This window comes from Fusarium mangiferae (assembly GCF_900044065.1).
Source record: "Fusarium mangiferae strain MRC7560 genome assembly, contig: FMAN_scaffold004, whole genome shotgun sequence".
Lineage (NCBI taxonomy): Eukaryota > Fungi > Ascomycota > Sordariomycetes > Hypocreales > Nectriaceae > Fusarium > Fusarium mangiferae.
Genome location: NW_024573924.1, coordinates 640431 through 667725, shown reverse-complemented (window position 1 = coordinate 667725; position 27295 = coordinate 640431). Strand labels below are relative to the sequence as shown.

Here is a 27295-nt window from a genome sequence, read left to right as displayed (position 1 = left end):
AAGGAAACGCCCTATTCCTGCGCCGGACGCGGTGCACATATGGATATATCGCGTTAAGCCCAGTCCCTTTCCCAATGTTCCATTGATGCTATCCTCCCTCCCAAATGCGACATTCCAAAGAGCTCTGATCCCAACAGCAACAGATGAGCCAAAGTATGCCTTGTGTCATTGTCAAGCCTGACCAAGATGACCATCAACAAAGACTTCAAACGCCATTTCCCGTAGTGATGGATCAGATAAATGAACTCCTCAATGCCGATGCGGTCTGCTGGAAACACCCAGTGGTGATATCTTGGTATGCGTGTTTGTCGAGTCCTTGATCTCGTGTAGCCGTCCGATCCCATGCTCCAATCCTTCTGAATGCAAACGCGGGACGACCGCTCCAGTTTCTTCCATGCTCCAGGAAATCCTAATCCATCCTTACCTTATCCCAAATAAACTCCCAGCATTGATATGAACCAAATGAATCTCAATAACCCGCGCTTCCCTGAACCCCATTCTTTCATGCAAAACACTTCATTGTGACTCACCACATCTCAGCTCCTAACCTCCATTCTTCTTCACCTCCCTTGGTGAATTTCGCCATGCTCTACCGTCTTTGTTTTACTGCTTTTCTCTTCTTCTTTTGGGTTTGTACCGTGAAGTCATAGGTTGCGCCTCAGTTGCAGTTACCAATTGTATTGAGAGAAATCAGGGGTGCGATCAAGTCGAAGGGGTTCGCGGCGAGAGTTTGTGGCTTCAACTCGAATTTCGAGGTCCAGGCAAACAGTGCGCCAAATTACACCAGATCAAAGACTGGTGATACTTTGTGTCTGTCGGCTCTGAATCATATTCACACCCAACCGAACCATCCACAAGACGGCTGTATTGAAGAAGTACTCCAGACTGCGAGGAATCAAAACGCCGTATATAAACGATGAAAATGAGTGGGTGTTCGTAAAAAATGGGGAATCATTGAAGAAATATGAAAGAAAAAAGAAAACAAGACATAAAAAAGCAATGCATCAATTGAGCACGAAAGTCCCCAAGCCAACTACAGGAATAGTCACACATGAAATCCAAGTATTTGGACTGTGCTCGTTAGCCATGGAGAGTATTTTGCTTAATTGCCCAGCATGTAAGCTGAACTGAAGCCTGATGATTGAGCATGGGCACTGTGAGGCGATGGCGTAACATGGTTGTTGAACGCGGCAACAGGCCAGGCTTGATGTGTGAAACCACCAAAAGTGCCAGCGGAGCTGGGGTTCATCGAGGCCCCTCCATGAAAGGGGCCTCGGCCGTTTCCGGGCATGGGCTGGGGAAGACCAGGGGGTGGTAAAGGAGCTGAGCGGTTGGCTGACCCGAAAGCGTTCATAGAAGCGGCAAGGTTGCCGTTCATTTGACCCAGTGCACCTGGGTTTGCGTGAGCAGGATTCTGACCAGCTCGTACACCAAGGGGATTCTTGGAGAAGCTTAGTCGAATTCCACCCTTGTTGCTGTTGGACAAAAGTTTCCCGTATAGTTCCGTCAATGCCTTGGAAGCGAATGGGATATCTTCGAATTCGACAAAGCACATGGGCCCATTTCCTTTCGTGCGAAAACAAAGACGTTTGTAGCCCCGCTGCTTGGAGAACAGAGTCTTGAGTTCTTCTTCCGCCGTGTCCATGGGAAGGTTACCAACATACAGAGTGTTGCAAGGGGGGTTCTGATCAGCCGTATTGGCGTGTGGATAGTTCATGCGTCCGTATGGTGATTGGTTTGGAGCCTGGTACCCAAACTGACCCTTGCCTGACGGAGACATGGGGCCAGACTGTGCTGACATTCCGCTGCCGTATTGAGGCAGAGACGAAGGAGCGGAAGGGGGCATGTTGGTGTTGAGCGAAAGAGAACTCATCCCGTTGATGGGAACACTGGGGACAGTGGCCCTACGCGGTCCGTTGTCGTAGGAAAGTGCGTCTTCAACGAAATTGAGGGGGTCGTAACTATCGTCATAAGGATCATTGGCGATAAGGCTCTTGCCTGTCGCCCTGCCAGGCTCGTTCAGGTGATTGCCAATGGGAGAATGTGGCGAGAAAATCTGTTGCAATTTGCCCTCATTTTTAGGGAGGTCGTGCCCCGGGTAGACATTGGTTGTCTGAGGGGAGATGTTCTCCATTGACTGAAAGACCCCGTTGTGAACAGGTTCTGTAGGCTGTTGATGCGCAACAGGGGGCTCGTCGCTGATAATTTCGACTCTCAAAAGCGCACTATTGGAAGTGTTCGCACACCCATCCAGCAGCTGTTTGGCGTCCTCAGCGCCTGCCCTTGTTCGGAATTTGAGCAATGCTGTAAGATAGTGTGGCTCTGCAGAGTCCACAGGAAGTAGTTCAACATCGACAAGATCTTGCGACCAAACCAGCATAAACCGCACCGACTCTCTGGAGGTTTCTAGCGGCAGATTTCGAATTAAGACTTTGACCGGGGAAGATGAGGAGCCTATTGGTGCCGGAGTGTATCTGTGGAAATCGCGCGATATCTGGGGGTGAATAAATGGTGGTGCGATAGATCGAAGGCCCGGGTTGAGAAAACTAGGCGTAGCCATGGCTGAGAGTGACGCAGCAGATGCGACTGTACTTGTGGTGTTGGGAAGGGCTGCCGTCGCAGCAGATGGTTTGGCTGTAGTAGCGGCAGGAGGCGGCAAGGGACTTGTGCGATAGGAAAGATTGGCTGTTGGAGATGCTATCCTTGCGGGATCGGATGGTGGTGCGCTTTGATCAATGTTCATTGCCCACTGTGCAGTTGCATAAGCTGGGACAAGACCTTATTCGTCGGAAATACGATTTGGGGTTAAGCGAATGCGACGATCGAAGAGATCTTGAAGTTGAAGCTTGTCGTGACCGCGTTTGTCGTGGGTATTGTCTTGGTGCAGTCGTGGGCGCAATCGCAAAGTTGATGATGAGTGTATCGTCAAATTCCGAGAGCTGAGTGACAACCTGGTAAGACTGAATGGTTTAAGGCGAATCGTAGTCTGGCGCAATCTGCCTTTACGTACGTTGTGGTTGAGGATCGAGGTAAACAGTTGCGCGTTATTGGCTGGCACGGATGATTGACTCAATGATATCAGTATGGATGCAATTAGGCCTGAATGCCGCTATAATCAAGACAAAGTATGGCGTTGCGCTCTGTAAGTGCGATGTCGCGTTAGCAAGATGATGGATAGAATGCGCGGAGAAACTGACGTGAAAAGGAGTGCGACAGACAGGACAGACCGTCGCAGTGAGTAGAGCAAGCAGGTGTGGTGCAAGTTGCAATGAATGTTGCGAGGATTGGAGAGGGGGGCCGTTGTGGTTAATGTAGGGGGGCGCCAGAAACTCTCATACCCCAGCCGCAGGACACGGCTACCTTAGGTAGGGGAGAAACGGTAGCGGCAGCGGTAGTGTCTGTAGCGAGAAGATGGTGGGAAGGATTGACAATGCTTGGTACCTTATCCCTACAGCAAGCAGGTAGGTAGGTAGGTGGATTTGGGGCCTGCGTGGGAGGGAGGTATGGTATGGGTGTCCCCAAAACCAGACTGGTATGTGACGGAGATACGCTGGGGTGAGGAAACACGGGATTGTACCTTGGTGCCTGAATCAAGCGAGGGAGTTTTAAACACCTTGTGTAAGAGGAGCCAAGGGAATGGAGACCAACCCAGAGAGTGCGACTCGGTGGGTAGCAGCAGCAGAGCGACGGGACAGGCGGAATACCCCTAAAAGTTCAGGTAACACCCAGGAGTGAGTGGTACGGATACTGATGCCAGTAGTTGCCTACTTTGTCTGTCCTGGGCTACCAAAGATTTGAAGAGAATGACAACCCTGCGAAATCCTGCCAGTGTGTGCGCACGTGTGTGTGTGTGTATGTATGTATGTGTAGATGGAGGGATGATGTTGGGAATGAAGAGGAGAAACGGGAAATGAAGTGGATAGATTAGAAGCAGAGCACGGGAGATGGACGAAGAGGGGGCGAGCAAGACCGTGTGATATTGTTAACCACCTTCCTTACCTTAGTAAAGGCACTCAGTGATTTTGAGAGATACAGATGTGTAAGGTAGGTAAGTAGGTAGGTAGGTAGTGGAGATGGGTGAGAACTTGGAGGGTAACAACGGCAGCGAGAATCGCAAAGTGCGGCGCGGGCGCAAGTAGTCTCTCTGTAGGTAAGCTGGTAGGGTAAGGTAAGGTAATCAATCGGTAGCTGGAGGTGAGAGTCTGTCGCACGTCCCGGTAATTCCTCAGCTAGGTCAAGGTACAGTAAGTAAGCTCCGTTTCCTTCTGACGCTCGGTCCAAGCACTGCTGATCGATTTGGTTTCGTGCTTGGGCTGGGCTGGGCTGGTTCGGCTGCTTCCAAGTCCTTGGTTCAATGGAGTAAATTGGATCCGTCCTTGTCCTTGTTGTGCCTGGGCACGCTGGACGCTTTGCTTGTGTTTGGTGGACACGGTCTTCGCTAGCGAGTATCGTGTCCGGGGATCAGGTCCGGGGATCAAGGGGCTCAGAGAAGCTTGGACTAAAGGGGAATGGTTGGAAAATAGAGTGGTTTTCTGCTTGGTTTCGAAGATGCTATTGTTGATCTAAACACCTGAGAAAATGCTGATGAGTAGAGAGCTGTTAAAGAAGCCAGCCCCGAGGTAAAATATGCAGGTCGCCTTGACATTCAAGGACCCGAAATGCGTCTCTTGCAGATGCTGCAGTGGTACGATGAACTCGGTGTTGCATATATGTACAGTTCGGTATAGTATGTAGTTGGCCGATGCAGTCCAGCCGAAGCTGTTTCAGCCGCGATTGAGAGTCGATGTGCCTGAGATGGTTCAAATGCCAGATTAGCCACTTGAGGTCCAAGCAGTCATCTGTATCATTACGTACCTACGCAATATGTTGCTTCCAGGTAATTCCCAGGCTTAGTCCATACTCAGTGAAGAGGGGTAGTAGAAATGCACTTGAAAAGGTCAAGGAGGGTCTCTGATTTTTAATAGACGGGGTCAAGGAAAGCAAAAGTTTATTTATTGATGAAGCAACCTTGGACCTTGCCTTACACGACCAAACCTCACCAAACACAGCCTCCCACGGCAATACGTGAGGTATGATACACCGACAATTTTCATTCTGTCCGACTCGAGCTGATGACTCCCTCGGCTTTAAATCTAACCGCAGACCTTACCCAGACTCCATGCAAATACATTGACGCAAAGCTTGTATGTATGTGTGCATCCCGTCAGGATGAAGGTGAGAAAGTGACTCTGAGAGAGTGGGTACCTACTGGTTTGTTATCCCAGGAGCGAGTGTGAGTGACTGAGTGGGGTGTGAACGCAATTTTTTGGCGTCAATGGTGTATTTGTCTCTAGGCTATCGTACCAATCGGAGCACGATCGCATGGTGTGGTGCAAAGTCAAAACAAAAGAAAGTCTGTCTTTAGCGCAATCCGGCGCCATCTGGCGAATGAGTGACTTCTTCTGAGGTTGAAAATGGTGGACGCTAAAGTTGGAGGTTGACGCTAACTCTTCACAACCAGCATCAAGAAGCAAAATGCCGACCAGACAGACCAGACAAGACAGACATGGGGGGGAGGGGAGAGGAGAGGAGAGGGGAAATGCGCCAACCTAACCAAAGACGAGCTCAGACAAGTAAAACATACATCAGCGAGGGGCAGGTGATGTAATGTCGTGTTGGGAATATCCAGAGGTCAACAAACAAAGCAAATTCAAACATTGATCCATCCTCTAAAAGCCAGGCTGCCAGGCAGGGAGGTCACACATGATCCCAGCGGCTAAACGCAATAGCATCATGGGCCGGTATCTGTCATTTCACGCCGCGTCGCTACCGTTCGATTGCATCCAAGCGATTCCAAGGCTGGTAATTATCCAATGGAGATGGCTGATTCATTGGGGTTTGTAGATTAGATGGTTGCTAAACCTGCAAGTCAAGCGCCCTTGGATGGAGAGATCTAAGATCAAACAAGGTCATCAAGATCGAGTCTGTCATAGAACCCATCTGGGCAATCCCTTCCTGCCCAAACAAGCAAACAACAACTGCAGGCAGTGAGGTAGGTAGGCAGGTACCTACCTACCTACCTGCTCTCCATCTCGTCTTGTTTCTAGGTCCCAACGGCTCTTACCAATCTCACATAATTACTGTACATTTATACGGAGCAGAACAAAGAACAGAGAGCGGGGCAGGATCTTGCTTGGCCATCCACACCTCGCTCATGCAAAATTAATTACTGTAGGCCACCCTCGGCAACTAAATCGCCGAATGAAGTCTCGACAAGCGGGGACATGGAAGGTGAGCTTCCTGCTGAATTGGTTGAATTACGATCGTGTTGATAATGATAGAGTTGGTAGAATGCGCCTGCGTAGCATACGTCACATACACCATGGCATTATCATTTGCACCATTTCGCTCTCGTTACGAAACCAAACCAATGGACTTGTTAAAAGTGTTCTTTCCTCGTCAACCACAAGCTTATCATCAGCCGCTTCCATACCAATGATCGCACTCGTAACCGCGCCTCAGCCTGAAACTGAAGGGTCCAAACGCCAACTCAGACTTTAATTCAACCCTCCCATTGACACAAACAAGATCACTAGGGCCACAACCACCCCAGTTTGACTTTCGTGAAGCTGCTGTCATCATTTGTCCCTATTATCGTCGTTGCACAGGAGCCAAACTCGGCTTGCGACTTTGTTTACTTTTCGTTACTTTGTGGACGACATACAAGCAGCCACAGTAACACTGCCTACGGGTTCGCCTGGATGTGGTGAAAGTCCATCTGCATCTCAAATGAACAGCAACCTCGTGCTGCTGCAAACGCAAGCTGGCTCGTGCCCGGGTGTCTGTGACAAGACGCCGTTGACACCATAGACAGAGGGAAACACTGCTTCCTCCCAAGAAGACAGAGTACTCTGATGATGTGAAACCAGGGAACTCTGACCGAAGCATGAAAAACACGTCGGCCCGTCGAGCTACGTACCAGCACGCAAAAGCCTTCCAAAGTGCACCCTCTACGTATTGCACCGAGTGCCTCTGGGTCTGGGGCGTGTTGTCCCGACAGGAGCCACGTCTACCCCCCATTTTCGACGTGCTTGCTGAGAACATTGGACCCTCTAGTTACTCCGTAGCGAGTCCCCAGTCCTGTCACCTCCCAACTCAGTCACAGCTAAACCACCCAGGGCTGTGGCCGCGGGCGGGAGGGGTGCACAGCCGGTGAGCCAGCATGCAGCGATTGTTGACAGGGATAAAAGGCCCCTGCCAAACCTCTTCCCCTGTCATCAACCAAGATAATACCCTGCTACTGGAAGCTTTCTCCTTGCCGTGTTTGTCATCTCAATGCCCACTGGAGAGCAAGGTCTGGGTGAAGGGGATGCATCTTCCCCAGCTTGGTGGTGTCATTAGAAGTCAATGCGTTCGCCAACGCAGACTCAACGGCATATCGAAGACAAAGCAACGGCGGGCCTCGGGGTCTTGTCCTTCCGGAATTCGAACTTTGTCCATGTGGTCGTGCAAAATATGTAAGACGGCTCATTTAGTGTGACTCGGTCAATCTGGTTCATGGTTGAACAGCTGCATGGATGACCATGGCCACGTTTATAATACACCCACAGAATGTGTGAACACCTGGGTTTCCACTTATATCGCCATCAAACTCAAGATCGAGCGTCATGGTAGAACAGCTCGCCTGCATACAACTGCTGGGAATAGACACAAAGAGCTACCTGACTTCCCAGATTATTGGGCTCCGGGATCGATCGAACGGCCCGCCTGCATCCACAGGCCTAATAATTGGCCCCCACCGCGGACATACGGAGTACAGGATGGGGAATTGAAACTGAGATATGCGCTAGTCAAGGCCAGTTTGACGATTAAGTGAAACTACAACAGCTGCACAGTTTCAAGCTTCACGGAAACATACTTGGGAGCTCAAGGCCAGGGGGCTTGTTGACGGACACCAGGCATCCTGTGAGTGGAGTCATGGCTTGAACTCTGTAGTGCACATCAGGGATGGCTCCGCTTGGTTCAATGCCTGAATATCCTTCTTGTCCCAGCAATGTTTCATCCCTTCTCAAGGTCGTACAGATATAGCTACGCTACCACGGATAAAAACGACTCTATGGGTGACAAGAGACAGACGTTAAATTCGTTCAGAAATCAGCTTGGCAGCCTTTGGAAAGTTGCCCAGGGCGAATCCATCAACACCCAACTTGGCTTCTAGTCAAGTTCTGAAATAACAAAGTAGCAGGATCGGGGACCCTCATCAAGAAGGGCATCCCTTCTTCTCCCTTCATCGCTGGCATGGCTTCTTTGTTGCCGTATCACCTTTTTCAGCCACCCAAAGGGCACGGCCTCGGCAGGATTCCCGTTCCAAAACCGAAGCCCACTTCCACCTGGGTTTCCTCAATCACTTAAGGATGCGAAGACTGAGACTCAAGCTACTGAATGACCTCATAGTCCTTCACATATCTTAACCCTGCCGTTGTATTGATACCATTTTGGTTCTCCATTCTTTGTTGAAGCGGACAGCCGGACCCCCCAAAGGCTGGAAGGAGGATGCAGGCAGGATGCAATGAAACCGTCAAAATCGTCATCTTGAGTTATGGTTAATGGAAGCGCGCATCAAATAAGATTCAATCACGGTCACGAACATACTCACTTCGAAAATCCTGCAATCAATGATCCAGTGTACTGGCACTTATTACAAGTCTCAGCTCATTGGATGGTAATTGTTTCTCGCAAAGGGATGGTATGTCAAATCTCGCATACCTTTGTTAGCAACAGCAAACAAACCATCCACAGGTAATTACTTTTGAAGTCACCTGGTGTCACGTATCTTACCGACGGTAATCCACGAGCTTCCTTTTCCGCGAATAAATAGGAAGACACAACAGAGGTAGCCATGACTTTCTCCGTTGCTTAGACTGAGTCATAGCCTTCTCGAAGGTCATGGTGTTGTCGCAGATCTATTGCCTGGCGCCCGAGGATGCAGCTTGAAATTTGAAGTTTGACGTTCCCGGATTACGACCCTGGGTCGCGTCGTCCTCTAGCTCAATTAGGTCGTCATTACTCAATCCCGATTGGCCTTTGGCAGCCTATACCTGCAGCAGAGCTTGGGGAACAAGACGTTTTGCACCCCTATGCTCAGTATCCTATTGGCCTGACTAGAGGTGTGTGTGATCAGACCTCGTGGTGATATCCCATAGCTTCTTACCAGTCATTGCACTGATGACGGATATGAGAATCCTTGGATACTGAACAAGCGCTTTGCGTGAAATTTCAATGTGAACTTTCATCAGCTCATTGACGAGTCTCAAATTCGTAGAGACGGCTTTGCTGCGTCGCAAGTTTAATGCTGTCCACAGTTCCTTCAGGCACACGGCGCCAGCCATCTAGCCGTACATACGCGGATCACTTACCGATATCGCTTGTTGGGAGCATCATCACATCTCAGATAGGTACAATCGTGCGCATTAGGGTGATCCCCATTAGAACGATTTATCCCTTGCTACCCACGCACATGTGGTCTAACGGTACCACGTGAATGACGGATTGCGGCTGAACGCAACATTCTCAGGCACAATTTCAGGGTCTCGGTATAGAAATTGCCAAACACATCCGCCAAACGCTTTGATCATTCTACAGGTCCCAGCCATTGATCTGAAGATGAAGGTGGTGCTAGCAACGTCTCACAACACGTGTTTATTGCAGCACAGAAAGGACAGCCCAGATTGCCTCTCATGGGGTTGCTACTTTCGGGTCATTGATTTTGACCATTGTGTAGGAAACCGCCCTGCCACGGTTAATGCGACAGGGATCCCCTGCCGGGACATCTAACGCCAACAGTCCAGCCCAATTCACAGGCCTGCGCTCTAGTCCATGAGTGAGGTCACCGAGGTATGAGCGTGCCAGGCCCAGCCAGACATCCATCCCAGATGGTGCGTCTAAAACCCGTCACATCCCGGTGGTATCACTGGATCCCCCAGGCTGGATGCCCTGTATAATGACTGACGCAATGCCCTTGGGCAAAGTCACTACTACCATTTTGAGATACCATTAACTATTCAGTCCAAAAAAAAAAAATTGGTCCAACCGATCAAGCGCGGATGATCTCGGGTCTAACTTCACATCGGATGGGACCAGCAGTCGAGTTATACTGCGTGCTGATATTGACCCTGGGATCCATCAAATTCTAGACGAAATGATCGACGGTGCCTCGATAACTGTCGATGCTCATGTGACACATTCAAATCTTCTGTCCCTTCTCAAGACAGACTAAAGTCCTAGACAGCCACTGTCTAAGCCGTTGGGTGGATATGATTGTTCGCACTAACATTGAACCCTTGCCTCGAGACAAGAAGATCACTAGAGTCACTAATGACGAGGGAAGACGATCCTCTGCGCGACTGTGTGAAATACTCCGAAAGCAAGGGACAGCTGTTCAACGCGAATGCTTCTTTCCCCTCTTGCATTTCCCGTTCAGCTTTTCTGATGTGCTCGCACATTTGCCTTGCTGACATGATTTTGTCCAGCAAACGAACGGCCTTGCTTCAGCATCGGGCTGTTTGTACCACAGCGCTGAAGTCAGATGAATCAACACATCCAAGTTGGGGGAGGTGATGGTTAAAACAAGGGGCTGGAAGTTTGCATCAGATGAATCTACCTCATTATACGGTAGACCTGACCAACAAATTATTTTGCAGACGTGCAGCTCAAGGTTCCTGAGCTAGACGATGACAACCACACCCTCCCAGATCAACCGCATACATTGAGCAATGGCGAGGGTGATCAAGTTTATCATTCTCACCATCATATGTGATGACGAAGATGACTGTTCGATCTGTTTTATAAGATCAGCGGTCGCCTGACCAGCAATAATTTGCCTATTTGTTGACTTGGCATTCCCGCCGGGTGTTTCAATGGATAAATGACCCGAGAAAGGGCAATTGACAATCAGCAAGTCAAAGTTCACAATACCTTTCACGAAGTTCTGAACTACACAGCCTCAGCAGAGGTTTTATTGCCATATTGGGGCTTGCAGCTGCTCGAAGACAGGTTGTTCGCTGAGTCTTTCTCAAACAGCGCAGTTCGGCACCGGAAGCCCAGTCCAGTACTTCATGGTACCAAGCCTCCGAATCACAGGGGGAAAGTCCATAGCGAAATATTGTCTATACCCACAGCCCTTTGCATACCAGGGCTACTGAGCTCTGATGAATGCCAATGCTGGACCGTGCCCCCCACAATGTAGCCTCTGTTGAGATCTGGGCGTGGAAACTCTTGTCTTTGAGGTGTCCGAAAATAGCCATGAGCCTGGCTGGGACTGCTAAGCTCCTAACAGCCATGGGTGAACGGTGAGCATGGCGAGGTGCATCAGAACCCTTTTTCAGTTGCTTGGTGAGTACTGAAGAAATTGATCGGATTTATGTTCTGCAAGCCCAGAATTGTCTGCGCATTGATATTCCCAGCACTGTCACTGCCTGGACTTGTCAGTGAAACTGGGTTACATTTCTCCCGTGAATGCAAGAAGCAAGGATTCATTGCCAATGGGGGCCTTATTTATACCAGGAAAATGGAAACCCATGTGCCGCATTCTTCTCCTCTCTCCATCTTCTCCTCTTCATCTTCATCTCAATCTTCGGATCCCAAAGCGTTGGCATCATCAACAACTTCTGGAGTGGATATCCGATACCTGCCTACCAAGCTCGAGACGACCCGCTAAAGCTAATTTATCGGGCCTCCAAGGAAACAACATTACACGATAGGCAGATCAAAAAGGTGAGATTGGCCTGGACCCTGCAAAAAAGGGCTCAGACTCCACACGGGAGATATTTTTGGACCAACGGCTTTTGGCTTGATAGCTGACTAGTTAGGTTCGTTGAAGTTGAAGCTGAAGCTGGGGCTAATTTGTTTGGCTTGATAGACAGGTCAGCAAATCGTTTTCCAATACTCGCAAACACTATCATACCGTGTTTGTCTCGCTCATCGCTCTGTTCCCGGGGAGTCAATTGCCTACCCCATTTGCCGAGATCATTTCTACTCAATTCATACAAAAGATCTCATCTGTCCCTAGTACACACAACATTCAGTCAGCTATGGAGCCTACCAACGATATCAAGGGCCTCATCCGCCAGTCACCGCCCGTCGATGTGTCCAAGCCCTACGATGCCACAACTCTCAAGGGTAAGACTATTGTCATCACCGGCGGTGCTAATGGTCTTGGTTCTTACATGGTTCGCGAATGGGCATCGCATGGGGCAAATATCATCATCGGCGATGTCGCTGACGCAGCGGGCGAAAAGCTTGTAGCTGAACTTACAACTCAGTATCCGGACTCAGCTTTTGCCTTTCAGCATTGCGACGTCACCGACTGGGAATCACAAGTCGGCCTCTTTGAGACGGCGGTCCACGTCAGCCCTCATGGAGGCATCGATATTGTCGTCCCTAATGCCGGTATCATCCTTCCGGACGTCTCCATTCAGTTCGAGGAGCCTGCTCTCAAGAATGGACGTCTTCCAAAGCCCAACACGTCCCAGTTCGACGTCAACATCACTGGCGCTGCCTATACCACTCACCTCGCCATGTACTGGCTCCCACAGAATGGATCTTCCCCGCGAGATCGTTGCCTGCTTCTCGTCGGCTCGCTTGCGTCTCTTTGCCCTTTCCCAACTCAAACCATGTACACGATGAGCAAGCATGCTATTCTTGGTCTCTTCCGCACTCTTCGTGCTACGTCTTTCCGGAGTGGCGTTCGTGTCAACATGATCACTCCCTACTATGTGTCCAAGTCCAACATGCTCAAGCTCCCCATCGAGGCTGCCTTCCTCTCCGGCACAGCAGGCGGGGCAATGATCGAGGATGTGATTGATGCTGCCACTCGACTCATTGCTGATGAAGAGATTGCAGGTCGTGCACTCTGCGTCGGTCCCAAGCTCAAGTCCGCTGGCGTGGAGGGTGTGGAGGATGTGGATGCTCTCATGACCGTCCAGGACTCTGAGAACAACGGACAAGGGCGTGCTGTATGGGAGTGCTACGCCGATGACTATGACAACGTCGATGCGTTTGTGAAACGCTTTATCTTACTTCTGAACGCCGCTGAAAGAGTCAAGGGGTGGTTTGGTATTTTCACTGACATATGGGGCATGCTGCGACGCAAGTGAGCAGCGGCCAAGGATCGCCAAAGACCCCATTACAGTCGCTTTCGGTGTCAGTTTCATGGGTATTTGAGCAGTCGAATTGTGGTCGGTCTTTGGAGACACGTCATAGTCAAGGGTTGGTTACACACGAAATCATGCATGTAGACTATTGCCAAGTCATGAGGATCGCATGAGATGTGTCGTGCTGGATAACAGGATCATAGGCATGCACACAAATAAAGAGCTGATGACACATTGTTATTATAAGATAGGATCTCGTATATGTGATGAGTTGTGGCATCAATGGGCAAGTAGTTGTTGAACAAGTTGGGGTGATCTGAACACGCGGCTTGTCGCAGCTTCATGCAGTGACTCTTTTCGGGGATGGTGACGCATGGGATGACGGGTGAATGTTGTGTAACATGTCACGATAAATTCGTGGCCAGACTTCACTGCGGCTGCCATGTAAAGTCAAGCTTGGCCAGCAATACTCGAAGACTCGGAGGTTAGTTCACGTGGTGCTGCCACACAGATTCAAGAGGAGTTCCGAGATGCGAGTGAGTCCCAGGGAGTAGAATGCATTGGGCAGAAGTTAAAAGTCACCCTTGCCATATCGGAAGAGAAGCTGGTAAACGCCTGCACTTGCATAGCCTATGTTGCTTCATTCTCGTCGCTAGTAGCATTTCGTATCAATGCAAGGTTGTCCTACCCCATCATACCACAACAGCTTCTCATCCATCTCACCGTAGTTCAAGAAGTAGAAAAACCAGATACCCATATCCAATCCTAAAAGCAGTAAACATGTGCAGAACCTATATCCCAGGTCCGATATCCAACGCCTCTGACGCCGTAATGTGGAATACAATATGGGAATTGTCGATCCCAAAACACCAGTCGCTTAGCCCAAGCATGCGATGCCATGCGATTCGACTCTATTCGATTCGGTGTGATGCGTTATGTCGTCTATACGCGTCGGTCTCGTTTCAATAAAGCGATTCGATTCTGCAGCGAGTCTGAGGCTGGCTCGCAGTCAAATGTCGTTTCGCCGCATGAGACCGCGAAGTCGTTCATGTGGTCCTTCCGAAAGCACCAGATATCTTTTATAGATTTATTTTAGATGGCCGTGATCCGCGTAAAACGTGCTGTATAATGTGAGAGAATTGAGGGGGAAATGCCGAGGCCTAGAAAATTTGAATTGGGAGAAGTGAAAGAATTCCAGTGCTTAGATGCCATCCAGTGGCCATTGTTCTGAAAGCGGTTCATTGAGTTCACAGGATCACACATCGCGGTGAGTCCTTCTTTCGGCGACGTCGTTGACGTCTATGAGAACTCCGGCCGTGATCATACTTGTAGTCGTCATTGGGTCCGTCATTCGCGTGTTGTTCGTCCTCTTTTCGCAACATTTGCCTGCAGAGATCGATAAAGACCTCATCAACGTTGGCTGCATAATCGTTAGTCCAAATGCGGCGAAAGAAGCCACGCGTGGGTGGATGGGCAAACTTACTCCTTGTCCTCGCGCTAGCCTCATAGTAGGGTGCGCCCCATCGTTGTGAGATGGAGAAGCCCTTGGCTCGGGGCACAGCGCGATTCTCCTCCAAATCGGCTTTGTTACCGACAATAACAAGAGGTACATTTTCGTCGTCTTTTATCCGGATGATTTCTTCACGCAAACCTGCCAGTTCACTTAGGGAGGAAGACGATGTGATACTGAACACAAGAAGAAAACCTTGACCGGTTTTCATGTACAGATCCCTCATGGCGACTGTACCAACATCAGTACAAGGGTCGTGCGAAAGTTGTTGAGACATAGAGGACCTACCGAATTGCTCGGTCCCCGCAGTATCGAGGCTAGTAGAGGCCGAGTCAGTGACAGCTCTTCTCCAAACACGGATTGAGTGGTGAGACAATCAAGGTGCAAAAACTTACATTTCGAGAATAACTTGACGTCCCTGAGACAAGCGAGTCAGTCAGAAGGGGTCAGGTAGTGGCATTGTTGCCGTGCGCAATACTTACATCAACCTGAAGCTGCGTGCGATAAGAATCTTCTATGGTGGGATCATAGCTCTCGATCCACTCATTGTGGACGAACTGGGCTGTTCTCGCATGAGCCTTGTGCTACAAAGGGGAAGACAGGGAATCGTGGTAGGATTGCGGATGCAACGGTGGGACGCAGGCGCAGCAACAAGAAGAACATGGGACGAGGGGAAGGTGAAGGTGAAGGCGAAGGCGAAGGCGGCGGCCTTGACCAAGGGAGAGTGACAACTCACCAGTTAAACAACTTTTGCCCACGCCGCCTGTCAAATGATGAACGAGTCAGACAAGCGCACACGTAAGAAAGGGAGAGTCAAAGCGAAAGGGTTGCGTGGTGCGGTGCAGTGTTGGGTATGGACGAACCTGCTCCCAGGACTACCACATGGAGTTCGCGACTGAGTATTGAATTAGCATCAAGTACAACACAGCGTCAGGGATGAATGAGCCAAACCTGGGTTGGTAGTGATAATGTCGTGGCATGATGGCGATAAAGAAAAAGAAAGAAAAAACCACAGGATTTCGTGATGAGCGAGCGTATGCCGACGCAAGGCGAGTGACAAGCAATGTATGCCCCTCAAAAAACTGTATATCAATCAAGCGATAATAAAGATTGGGGTTGCTGATGGTGATGGTGAAACCGAATGACTTCAATGCACAGTCCAAGCGAGGAAAAACGGACACTAATAAGTCTGAGCTCAAGTTGATAAATTGGCGACAAACAGGTGCAGATAGATCGGGGAACTGTTGGTGAGGAAAGGGACACTGAAAAAAGGGCGAGACTGATCGTGGCCGGTTGCGGTTATGTATCTTTCTGGAGCCTCACAGCCTTGAGGTTTGATAGTTGAGCACCCAATCGTATGTTGCGACGTTGAAAGAAACCAGCACGCGCACGCCGAGAGGAGACAAGACACGACACGGGCAGAACCGAGATGTTGAGTCAAGCTCAAAAAGAATAGTGTGAAGACGAGCTTGGGGAGGAGGGAATAAATGAGACCAAGAGGGGAGATAGAGCCAGCTAGACAGATGGATGACACTAGAACCAAATAAAAATGTCCAGGATTTGTGATGCCTGAAATTGAGTTTCCTCGTTTGGTCCCAGGACCGGGAGTCTGGGAAGCGCCCGTGGCGGCTAGCTCGAGATATTTCCTTGGGGAAGCGGAGGACAGCCACTGAAGTCCAAGAAAAGGGTACGTACGTATGCAAGACGTACGTACGGCGCCTCTTTTTTTCTCGCTTGGTTGGGTTGGTACCTGTATTCCCAGGGTGCAAGGGAGATGAGAATGACCGGGGAAAGACGGTGTTTTTTTCCCTTTGGCTTCTGGCTGAATTAAGGCCAAGCACCGCCCCAAGATTTCGAATGCTAAAAAAGAGGATAGTGCTTAACTGTAATGGTTGTCAAGTTTTGGCGTTCTAGAACTGGCTTGAACCGAAAGCAAGATCTTCAAGGCCCGGGACCAGGCTGGATCGGGCTGGACTCGGCTGGACTAGAGCTTGGGATGAATCGAATATGGCTGAGTGGCCCAAGAGATGGCACCCAATTCGAGAATGACGGTAATGATGACGGCAATGAGAGTGATGTAAGTAAAGAGGATTGTTGTTGCTGCGTATGTATTTGTCTGCGTGTTTGTATGTCGGGGGTTGAGAAGTGTATTATACCCGCCGCTGTCTGATAGACCAGTTTAGAAGGCACCTTCTCGACAGTTGCAATCAAGACAGGGCGCCAACGAGGCGACTTATAACTCAATGATGACAGGGAGAGAACGTGGCTAAGACCTGCAAAATGAGAAAAGAGAACGTAGCAACAGGCATCCGTATGTAATCACAATGAGAACTCAGAAGGGGGAAAGTCAAAAGCAAAACTTGGCCAGGGGTCTTTATAAGAAAGATGTCAAGGTGGAGGGGGACTGATCCATCAATGAGAGTCGGAGTAAAGTAGCAATAGGGAGTCAGTAAAAAAAAAGAAGGTTGATGGAGCAATGTATCATCGGCAGACTGTGGCAGCCGGGTACAGGGATAAGCTTGTGAAGGGCAACACGACATAGGAAAGCGACTGGACAGAATGAGAACCACGAGACAACTGGCGAAATTCAGATAGACTGAGTACGATATGGGGCATGAGGCGAAAATCCCCGGGGCAATTCAGCGCCGCAAGGTCATTACCAGACAGTGAATCTCGGGAGCCAGTTATCTTCCAGGGTTGGCAGCTGTCAATCGATGGCAACCAGGAACACGAACAGGAGAAGAATGGAACGAAAAGATTCGGCCAACACGAGCCGAGTTGAGGATCTCTAGCTTGGGTCCGGTATGGAGGGGCTTGTTGGAGAGACCCGGATAGAGAATATGGTTGGCTCATGAGTGAGTTAGCTGATTCCAGGCGACTTTCGCAAAGCCGCCTGGTCCCTGGAAATACTTGCATTGTTCAAGGTCAATAGCCAAATGGCCCGAGTTGAGCTTGAACCAGGCAGTGCTCAACTGCCATTGATGGGCTACGGATAGAAGGGGTAGGGAGGGCACACGCGGATGGAGTGTAAGGTCCCGGTTAATGTTGGTGCAAGGGTGGTGTCGTTTAGTGGTCCACTTGCTGTACCAGTTTCGCAACGTTCCTGAATGTCTCGGATCCAATGATTAACAGCCTTGATGTCAGTGCAGCGACGACGTCAACAACTCTCATATTGCTGACTGAGGGTGCACGACACAGGAGTGAGGGGAGAGGAGATTGAGAGGTCAAGTGGAACACCTTGGGCGAAGAAGCCACCAACCCGAGTTGTGATGAGGCCAGATTTCTTTTTGGCTTCTGTCGGTATCTTCTTCTCTAAGCTTGACTCCAGTAGCTCGGGAGGGCTCCCAATGCCGCAGTTGAAGATGGCTGTCCATTGGTCCCCTACAGTTGGAGCTAGGGGAGGGCTAGGGGTAGCGAAGACGACATGGCGGACGATTTGGGCTTTCGGCAGCCTTGGATTGCAGCTGCAGCGGAGTTGAGGTGGGTCCCTGGGAGGATGACAGCAGACGTACAGCTTGGGGCGTGGATCGGAGACGTCTTAGGCCTCGGCCACAGGCCACAGGGGACGGGGGAGCAGCATATTTCGCCGCGGGAGGGGAGCCTGAAGCCTGAAGGGTCATTGGCAAAGCGCTATGCGAAATACCCGCTTCTAACAACCCAGTGAACCTTGGAACCGGGTCGACCAACAGTTGAATCGACGAGCGGCCGCTTGAGAAAGGTGACCAGGTCTGGAGATACTGAAAGTTGAGATGCGGGATAAAGCCACATCACCAAGGTCAGAGTCTTCTCGAGTGAGGATTCGCTAATTGCTGTGAGCTATCCGTAGGTCAGCGGGAGAGGCTGGCTGCTGGGACCCAGTGTTGAATGTGATCCTTGCTTTGGCTTGGCTTGGCTTACCTTAGGCCCAGGCTTGCTTGACTGCCGGGACCACCAGGAGGAGGGAGGATTGGGGCTGGACTGGAGAGGGCACGCACTGATGTCACCCATCAGAAGTGGTGCTGGGCGATGCAAATCATGATGAGCTGCAATGCAGGCGCAGATGATGCTGATGATGATGATGATGATGATGATACAAGTGGGCGCATTCATTGTCTTAGGTACTGAGTGTTCAGGGTAAATTGAACCTCGACCAGCCGCTAAATTTAGGCTGCGGCCTGATTGTTTGGCAGGTTGCAGGCCGCTGTCAGTGTTGCCACGTGCCTTGCTCGGAACGACGGGCTCTTTCTCTCCCTATTCCCACTGCCATTTCCATGCTAATGATGCCGTCTGTCTCCATATGCACTGATCCTGCCATTTTCAGCACCACTTGGACCCGACGTCATGGAAGCATTATTTTAGTTTGCTTTAGTAGATCAAGTCAATCAACATGAATGGCCACATTTACGAGTGTACCTGAGGTGGGCTTGATCATCTCTCCCGTCCTCTGCAATGTAAGTACCAAAGTAGCCGAGGCCTCTCAGTTGTAACTTATCCACCATTACATTACATCTCCACCACGTCACGGCAGTAAAGAGTGCATTTACGAGTGTGTCGCCTCGTTCTCCCCTACATGCACATCATTCCAGATCATCCTACATATCACAAAGGTACAAAATGATTCCCGAGTCCAGGCCTCGGTCGGGACAAAGGAGATAGCCTATCTATTCGAAGGCGTAAAAAGAAAAGTTAATGAGCCAACAGTTACTATTCACGGCACCGGTCTGTTTGCTCCACTGGTGTGTGCATCCTCGCCGGAATCCCTTTTCCTGCCCTTGCGTTGATGTGAAAACTCTTCACCACTTGCATCTGTGTCGATGCCTGGATGCATGGCCAGATTCACATAAACAGATCTGAGGCATCCATACCCAAGATTATGGAGTAGATCGGTAGTCGAGCCGGGAACATCCCTGAAATAAACGCTCTGTACCTGCACCGGCTACGGCTACGGCTACGGCATCCATGATGAGCTGTTCTGCACGTTGAACCTGCATAGTAACGTCCAAGGTGTCCTTGCATACAGTCATTCGACATGGTCGTATGTATATGCTCGTGTTTCAACAAGATACACATCAGGCCGAGATGTGAATCATTGTTCCCTCTCTTCCCCTTGGGACACCCGTCACCACCTTCGATAGGGGCTGTGGGTGGTATCAAGACAGCCCCATCTGGGCCCTGCGGATCTAGGATCGAATCTAGTGACGTTACAAGCAAGCCACTCGGACCTTTCAGCCCTGTTTAGCTTTTACGCAACGACACGTCAAATATCAGTTCATGGCGCAGCGAAGGGTGAGATCCTCTGAGACTCGGTGTATGTGTGAGAAAAGAAAGGTTTGGCTATATGAAACTGATGTCTCATTCCTAGCCGATGCATTGTTTGCTCCTCTTCTTGTCTCCATTTGCATCACTCTAAGCTGAAGCGCAAAGAGACAACTTCAACTTCGCCTAACGGAAGATACACGTTTGCCGTGTCCACGGAGACGTCAGGTCTGGATCTAGGACGCACGTCGGCCAACTGAACCCAACACAGCGGTAGAGGGCGGGATGATAGACTTTTCTGGCGCTCGACCAGAATTGTAAATCCTCTCCCGTTCCCTTCTATCAAGATCTAGTCCGGATCCAACGGTGGGCTTGCTAAGGCTGAGCCTGATCAAGTGACAAAGGCAAAGTCAATTAAAACATGACAGCCAACAAGAGGCCTTGGCCGGGGTAATCTTTAATTGCCGATCATTTAGAGTTTTGCTCAAATCGGGTCATTTTCCCTCCTCCCCGTTGTAATCTTGGATCTGGCTCCCGTTCCCACTCCCGCTTCTGGCGGCGGAATCACTCCCAGCCAGTAGATGCTCACCAACACTCATCATGTGCCAACATCAGTAATCGACCAAACGCCGCAAAAGGCTATCTGGACTCATCTTTATGTAATTTTATTGATTCATCTCGTCTATCAGCTCGCCACAATGCTCTTGGCTGGATCATTTCTCTGAGGAATGTGCAATTGGGTGGGTGTGAGGCCTCGAGCCTGGGCATTCTTTCTGGGTGCTAACGATGGAGGGCTAAATGTTGACGCCTCTGTAACGTCCTCTAGCGAATATTATGCAGTAGTAGACAATGCGAGGATGCTCAGAATATGCCTGTGATTTATCCTGTCTCAAAAGACTTGATCTTGTCTTGCTACAGACTAGTGCTCATGTGCTACGGTTGAAGTCTGTGCCATACAGGGTAGCTATGTTGTTTTCCTCACCTTTGAACACCAAAATATGCTCTTTAGTCTTTACACATGTCACGGCTGCCTACGGAAGACCTAAAGATTATAAATGGGAATGAATTGAATTCTCGAGCGTGGTCTGAGAATAGGAGACGATGGCTTTCCTTTGCTTGGTGATGTGCCGTACGACAGCTGGCTCCTATTCAATGTGTAGGCAGACGGACACAAGATGAACGAGATATCACATCACACGCCAATGAAACCTGGTCTAATAAAACGAGCCCAATTGTATTTTGAGTAGCTATCGCTTTACATTCAAGAAAATCCTCTTATCAAGAAAAGAAAAAAACCCATGTCCAACGCCATGCCATTGCTGTATCCACAGCCCGAATATCCCTTAAATAAATATTAACAAAAGAAAGGTAAGTAAACTGTGAGCGACAGGTGCGTATCCAGCTGGTCAAGCCTAGTCATCGTTATTGTTGTTGTTCTTCCACTGCACTTTCACCACGCCCATTAGAATTCCCATGATCAACGCAACGAAGAAGATCATCACCGCACAAAGCGCCAAAGCGAGGATCTGTAGTTTTCTCTTCCGTCGAGCTCTCGCCGTAGCCACAGGTCCCATCTTGTATGGTGCATTCAGACTAGAGCCAGCACTGCTGCCTTGCGGGTATGGCCAAGGTGTTGAAGGCGGATACTGAGGCGGAGGCGGGGAGATTGGTGATGGTGGCGCGAGTGGAGAGTATATCGCTGGCGGACGGGACGGATCGTATGGAGGAGGTGGACTTGAGGGTACAGCAGGGGACCATGGCGATGGCGTTGGACTGGAGTATGCGGGAATGCTGGCGCCGAAGTGTGTTGGTGGTGGTGTCGAGTAAGACTGCGGTGATGGTGAGGATGGCGATGCCCCGGGAGTAGCCATGGTTTGAGGTGAGTGATCGCCGGGTCGGTAAGGAGAGTCGTTGGGATATGCGGCGTCAGGAATCGAGTCTGATGGGTGACTTCCATGTCGAGGGTTTGGAGCGTCCATGGTTGAGTATGATTATGATTATGATTTTGTGAGATGTGTTGTATTGTGTTGTGATGAGGTGACCTGAACTGAGGTTGAGAATTATATCGTGATGCCGAATAAATGTCGCAGTCGCACAAACAAACAACGAGTTCCTTCAGATCCGTCAACGTTTCACCAACACCTCATCCAACTATCACAGATGAACTCTTTTCGTTTGTCGTCGCGAAAAAACCAAGTCTGTCAAGCGTGTCGCGCATCCATAATCTCCCGCCCAAGTGTTCGTTTCGTATAAATTTGCCCTGTTTCGACGCCGATGCTCCGTCTCAGAAATCGACACCCCGGATAGTTATCCTCTATTTTGCTTGTCTTTCGGCAAAATGCATTGAAAGTCGAGGATATTGGACAAATAGACCACTCTCGCCTTGTTGTTAGCGAGGCCTGGCGAGATACGAGCGCGATAACTGTTTGTTTGCTACCGGTAAATGAACTGTAACACAGAATATTGAAAGGAACGGGATGAGCACAACAGAAAACGAACAATAGTGAGATTGAGGCAAAAATGGCGTGAGAAAGAGTGAGAGAAAGGGAAAACGGTAAGATAAGAAGCACTGCCCCCTTCTCACGGGCACGGGAGCTATAACAAGGATTGGCACAGGCACAGACGAGAGAGGAGTCTCCCAAGAGCCCTTCAACTGCGGGGGACTTTCCTATTCCTTAACTTCGGGGACCACTCTGTGGGAAATAAGACGAATTAATGGTGTCCTGCACTGCCCCCCATGGCGCCCAGCCCATGACAGGGGATGCGACGACGTGGTATCCGTATCTTGGAGAGAAAAGATAAGAGATGGTCGACTGCTAGAAGCTTGGCTTGAAAGAAATCTCATCATGGAATAAAAAGCCATCTCCTCTGTGAAACTCAGGCCTCGTTCGCGGCCACCAAAGATCTGATGAGGTTCGGTCTGGGCGGCTTTAGAATACGAATATAGCTATCATCACTGTTTACGAGGCCTCTAACCTCAGAAGAGGCACCGTAAACTAGCACCTCTAGTTGCCGATCTGAAACCGGCTCGACCCTTGCAAAATCTCCATCAAGCAAATTCCTCCATGCTAGGATCACCAGGATCGCCCCCATCACCCCGATTAGACTCATAACCTGTTGATCAATCTGAATGGTTCAATTGATGCTAACAACTACCAAGACCAACAACGCGATGACAATGCTATTTTTCATTTTTGCTCAGAGCTGTTACAAATTACACTAATATCGCTATTCTACAAATCAAATCAAATCAACCGTCGCTATTATCCTCCCTCCCTTCACTCCATAACTCCTATTATATCCATATACCCTAGTATGGAGGTTTTGTCACATTGCCCAAACTTCCTTCGCTCGGCCGACTATCGATTCCTCGAAGGAGGTCCTGCAGATCCATGGTCTTTGTGTTCTGTGATCGTACCGACTTGGGCCGAGTTCCATCCCCTCCTCGGCTGGTCAGACTGCGCCGTGCCGATTTATCCTGGAACGATGTCTCAATCGACTGGATGGGACTCCTCTTACCCCCAAGCAAGTTTACGTCTGGCAGTGGTGGCACAGGAGGAACTGACTCGTCCTCGTCCTCATTATCGTCATGTAAATTTGGCGCCGCTCCAAGGGGAGGATGAGCGCTCAGAGGTCCTCTCTTAGACGCCGTGCCAGGGCGCTTGGTGCTTGTTGGGCTACTTGGCTGGTCATTCTGCGTAGCAGGGTTAAAGCTCATCTCTGAAGGGCTGTAATCGTAGCTGACCATGCTGTCTCCGCTGTCATCGTCCCCAATGATGGCTGTTTTAGGCGGAGGGTTGCCTGATAGCACGAGCTTCAGCTGATCCACCGACGCAACGGCACCTCGGTTGCCTGCTGAATGGGCGGGCGAGGCAGCGCTCCGTAAGCTGCTCTTACGGTGCCTGGGAATTGTCCCTTCGCGATCCTTCTCGCGATGGCCATGTGACGAGTGAGGCCTCATTAGATTGTATTGACTTCCATAAGGTGAAGTCGGTCCATTCCCATTAGCGTGTCCATTTCCGTTCGTCTTCACCGTGAGGTGGCCTCGGTATGTGCCCGAGGTTTCTGTCTTGGATCCTGCCAGAGATTCAGACTTTCCAGCAGCGGCAAGCATGGCACCCGCAGCATCTCTGGTCCAGTCTGCCAGCATCTGTTCGCGGAATACAGCTGGCAGCTCTGAATCGGGCTGATCCTGTCCGGTTAGAGTTGAGCCAAGGATTGGTCCTGAAAGAACCCTGCCTGGGGAAGGACCCGGGCTGCCTGGAGGCACTTGAAGGCTGTCGTGGTAGTGCGACACAATGTACTCTACAAGCGCCTCTCTGTCGTCGAACGGAAGTAGTTCTTCTCTTTCGAGCGAAGCAGAGTCCCAATCTGGCTGTGGGCGCGTCTCACCTGGAAGTCCAACCGCATCAACTTCTGGGGGTGGCATGGTAATGCCCTGTACCCAGAAACCCTTTCTTCTGCGGCGCGCCACCTCTTGTTCAATCGCTATACCAATGTCAGAGTCCTTGAAGTCGAACTTCTCGGTGAGTGCCCAAAAGTATCCATGGCAGAGAGCTGCAGTCCGGACCTTGTACAGAGGCGTGTCGATCTCTTGTATATCCTCTTGTAGTCGGTAAATCATTGGTAGGCCATATCGGGCGGCATTAACGCCCAACTGCAAGACCAATCTTGTAAGAAGGATATGGAGCATGACAAGATCATTCTCATACTCGACGTACTGGAGGGCGTTATCGTAGATGACCAGATGCAGTAACGCCAAAAATTGCGAATGTCGTGGCTTGGATCCTCGCTCGCGATGGGAGGCGTTTGACACGGCTCTACGAGTCTCCTTGTTGATCTTGAGAGACGAGCGTGAACGAGGAAGCTTTTCCTCGACGGCGATCTCATTCGCAAACGAAGTTTCTCGGTCAAGCCATGTAATGAGAGCGTCCATATATGCCTTGCGAACGTGACCATCTGGGTCACGCAGAAGCCAGTGAGTTCCCTCCCAAATATAAATTGGCACAGGGCTGCGGGACAACCCCATGTTGCCGGTGAGCTTCTTCTGAGGGTTTGCAACTAAGAGAATCTCCTTGATAGCTCGGAGGCCAGATACTCTGCCCGTGTTGAGGGAGAAATAATGGTCAAGCTGCTGGCTGTCGCTCAGCTCGATGGTGGACGCACCCGGTCCAGCTTCATTGTTTCCGTTCTTTTCGCCGCCAGGGGAAGAGTTGACGCTCGCAGAACGAGACGGTTTGAGACGTAAGATAATAGCGGAAATCATATCTGAGATCTGATCTGCGTAGTACACGTGGGTCGCCAAGTCGCCAATGCACAGTTCAAGTCTGCCCACAAGATGCTTAGTCTTCTGGCGCACGACTGATTCAGACTCCACGGCAGAGGGGCTGCCGTCGTCGCTCTGGCTGGTCGGAGTTCGCATCCTAAAAAGCTTCCTCATCTGCTTAATCAGACCAAGGAGAACATCCATCATGCTCAATCCAATGAGGTTGACGTCGGACCGTAGGAGGGAGCTCATGATTGTCACCAATGCGAGTTGTTCGTCCAATGTAGAGTCCTGCACGGGAATCCGTAGTAGGGTTTCGAGAGCGGCAACAAGGATTGTGTATCTGTCTTGTACGGGAGCCCAGCGCGAGATAATGCCATATATACTGATAGCCCAGCCGCTGTCTCGTTCTCGGTCATCATGGAGTTCCACCACAGCGTTGCCTTGTGCAACCTTTTCTTGAATAAATCCTAGGAGAGAGACCGTTGCGCCGTGGATCTGGGAACGGGTAGGGACGATAAAGATGCTCTTCAAACATTGGAGGGCCAATACGCCAACCTCTTCCTCTGCAAGTCTATCAACATCGCCGGCAGTTCCGGAGAGAGCAACAGGATTCGGGTCGTTTGCTCCGTCAGTCCCAACTGTCGCGATACTAGTTCTCCGTCTAAGCTGCTTTTCGGTGTCGACCTTTTCCTCCGTTTCGAGCCGTTGGTGTAGCGTTTCGAGGAAGTCGGGGGTTTCGGACCACAAGTTCTCGAGAATGCGAGGCATGATGACATCCATTTGACTGCCCGTTATGGAAGATAGTGCGTCCGCCGTAGAGATGCTACGAATAGCTTCGAGGCCCGCATTCCTCCATCGAACTTTAACTGGGGTAGTGAGAGATTCCTTGCCTGGCGCAGGCTTTGTCGAAGCAAGCTGAACGTACAATCGAACAATTTCTTCGTATTGCCGAAGGTAAGTCTGATCAGCCATGAGGAACGCGGCATCATGATAATCGCAAAAGGCCGCAAATGTGGGAAGAGAGGACTCGATCATGGTGATATCGTCGGAGCGGAGGACGGTGTCGAGGATTTTGAGTACGAAAGGAGCAATCAGGACTGAGTCCTTGTGAAGCTTTTCCATCAAGGCTGACAGAATCTGTAGAGTGACTTGAACATTCCTAGCGGGCGTCACATTAGCAATCATGGATTCCAACTGATCATGACAGGCCCCAAACGCAAGATCGCATTGCAAGAGGGGCCCCAAAGAGGGCGGATCTGACACATCGACGTTTTGAAAGTCGGTGATATGCGACGTACCCAATGCGTAGACGCCAGACATCGCTAGCTGTCTTCTTCTCCAAAAAGGCGCCAATCTTCTGGATCTTGGAGCGACGACTCGTAGCATAGTAGAGGAGGTAGCTAAGCTCGCTACTATTCGGCTTCACATCTACAGCGCCTTTCGTAGTCCGCGGATAGCATTTTAGGACGAGGACCTGGTGTTTCGGCCGACATTTCTGCTGAATTGCATTCATCGCGCTCGCGTTTCTGCTGAGCTCAGCCCAGCCCCGTCAGGTCGAAGGGGAGATTCGGTGAAGTCGAGGGGACGAATACGAGAGGTATAGGAGTTGGTTTGAAGCAATGAGACAAGCAGAGCAATATCGAGAGACCAGAAGCGACGCAGCCGAAGGAAGTCGCGCTGAGTTGACAACCTTTGGTTAAGGTGGTAAGTCAGGGAAGGGAAAGGTCAAGTTTTAGGTGGAAGGGAAGGGGACCAGACTTCGGGACGGGAGATACGGGGGTCCAAGGTACATGCTAGGTACCCCACTTGCTGCCGAACTAAAAATCTCAGCCATCCCAGGGCAGTGGAATTCCCTTTGGGCAGAAAGCGGGAAAAGGAGAAGAAAATCAGCAGCAGGGATTATAAATAGGAACAGGGGGAAATTAGTTGTTCATCGTAATCTGTAACATTAGTTGGGTAGGTATTTAGTGAATAGCTGATGCTTCACCCTCAATCGCATGAATATTCGTACAAGAGACCAGACTTGATATAATGCCTTGATTTCTTGGTGACATACATGCCTGCTTCTTCACAACCAAGTACACGTTGTCCTCCACGTCTGTGCTGTGCCTCTCTGGTTAGGCTGTCCAGGGGTTTTCCGTTTGGTATCGG

General features: G+C 50.2%; 6 protein-coding genes across 6 annotated transcripts; 1 reads left to right on the top strand and 5 right to left on the bottom strand.

Annotated features, from left to right (window-relative positions):
* Positions 1–1102: 1102 nt before the first annotated feature.
* On the bottom strand, positions 1103–2743 carry FMAN_08800 (uncharacterized protein; the record flags this gene model as incomplete). Its single annotated transcript, XM_041829570.1, has 1 exon — positions 1103–2743. The coding sequence occupies one exon, from the start codon at positions 2741–2743 to the stop codon at positions 1103–1105; it is 1641 nt and encodes a 546-aa protein (XP_041680320.1).
* Positions 2744–12068: 9325 nt separating this feature from the next.
* Positions 12069–13133, top strand: FMAN_08799 (uncharacterized protein; the record flags this gene model as incomplete). Its single annotated transcript, XM_041829569.1, has 1 exon — positions 12069–13133. The coding sequence occupies one exon, from the start codon at positions 12069–12071 to the stop codon at positions 13131–13133; it is 1065 nt and encodes a 354-aa protein (XP_041680319.1).
* A 1244-nt stretch (positions 13134–14377) lies between these two features.
* FMAN_08798 (putative novel protein of ras superfamily KREV-1) lies at positions 14378–15620 on the bottom strand (the record flags this gene model as incomplete). The annotated part of the gene is made up of 8 exons (XM_041829568.1): positions 14378–14550; positions 14614–14871; positions 14929–14957; positions 15036–15058; positions 15123–15202; positions 15377–15403; positions 15504–15535; positions 15592–15620. 8 exons carry the CDS (start codon positions 15618–15620, stop codon positions 14378–14380), a joined length of 651 nt encoding a protein of 216 aa, XP_041680318.1.
* Positions 15621–18270: 2650 nt separating this feature from the next.
* FMAN_08797 (uncharacterized protein) lies at positions 18271–18729 on the bottom strand (the record flags this gene model as incomplete). The annotated part of the gene is made up of 2 exons (XM_041829567.1): positions 18271–18456; positions 18538–18729. The coding sequence occupies 2 exons, from the start codon at positions 18727–18729 to the stop codon at positions 18271–18273; spliced, it is 378 nt and encodes a 125-aa protein (XP_041680317.1).
* A 2558-nt stretch (positions 18730–21287) lies between these two features.
* FMAN_08796 (uncharacterized protein) lies at positions 21288–21854 on the bottom strand (the record flags this gene model as incomplete). Its single annotated transcript, XM_041829566.1, has 1 exon — positions 21288–21854. The coding sequence occupies one exon, from the start codon at positions 21852–21854 to the stop codon at positions 21288–21290; it is 567 nt and encodes a 188-aa protein (XP_041680316.1).
* Positions 21855–23185: 1331 nt separating this feature from the next.
* On the bottom strand, positions 23186–26657 carry FMAN_08795 (related to myosins, conserved, ubiquitous membrane protein required for cell viability; the record flags this gene model as incomplete). Its single annotated transcript, XM_041829565.1, has 2 exons — positions 23186–26303; positions 26443–26657. The coding sequence occupies 2 exons, from the start codon at positions 26655–26657 to the stop codon at positions 23186–23188; spliced, it is 3333 nt and encodes a 1110-aa protein (XP_041680315.1).
* Between the last annotated feature and the right edge of the window lie 638 nt (positions 26658–27295).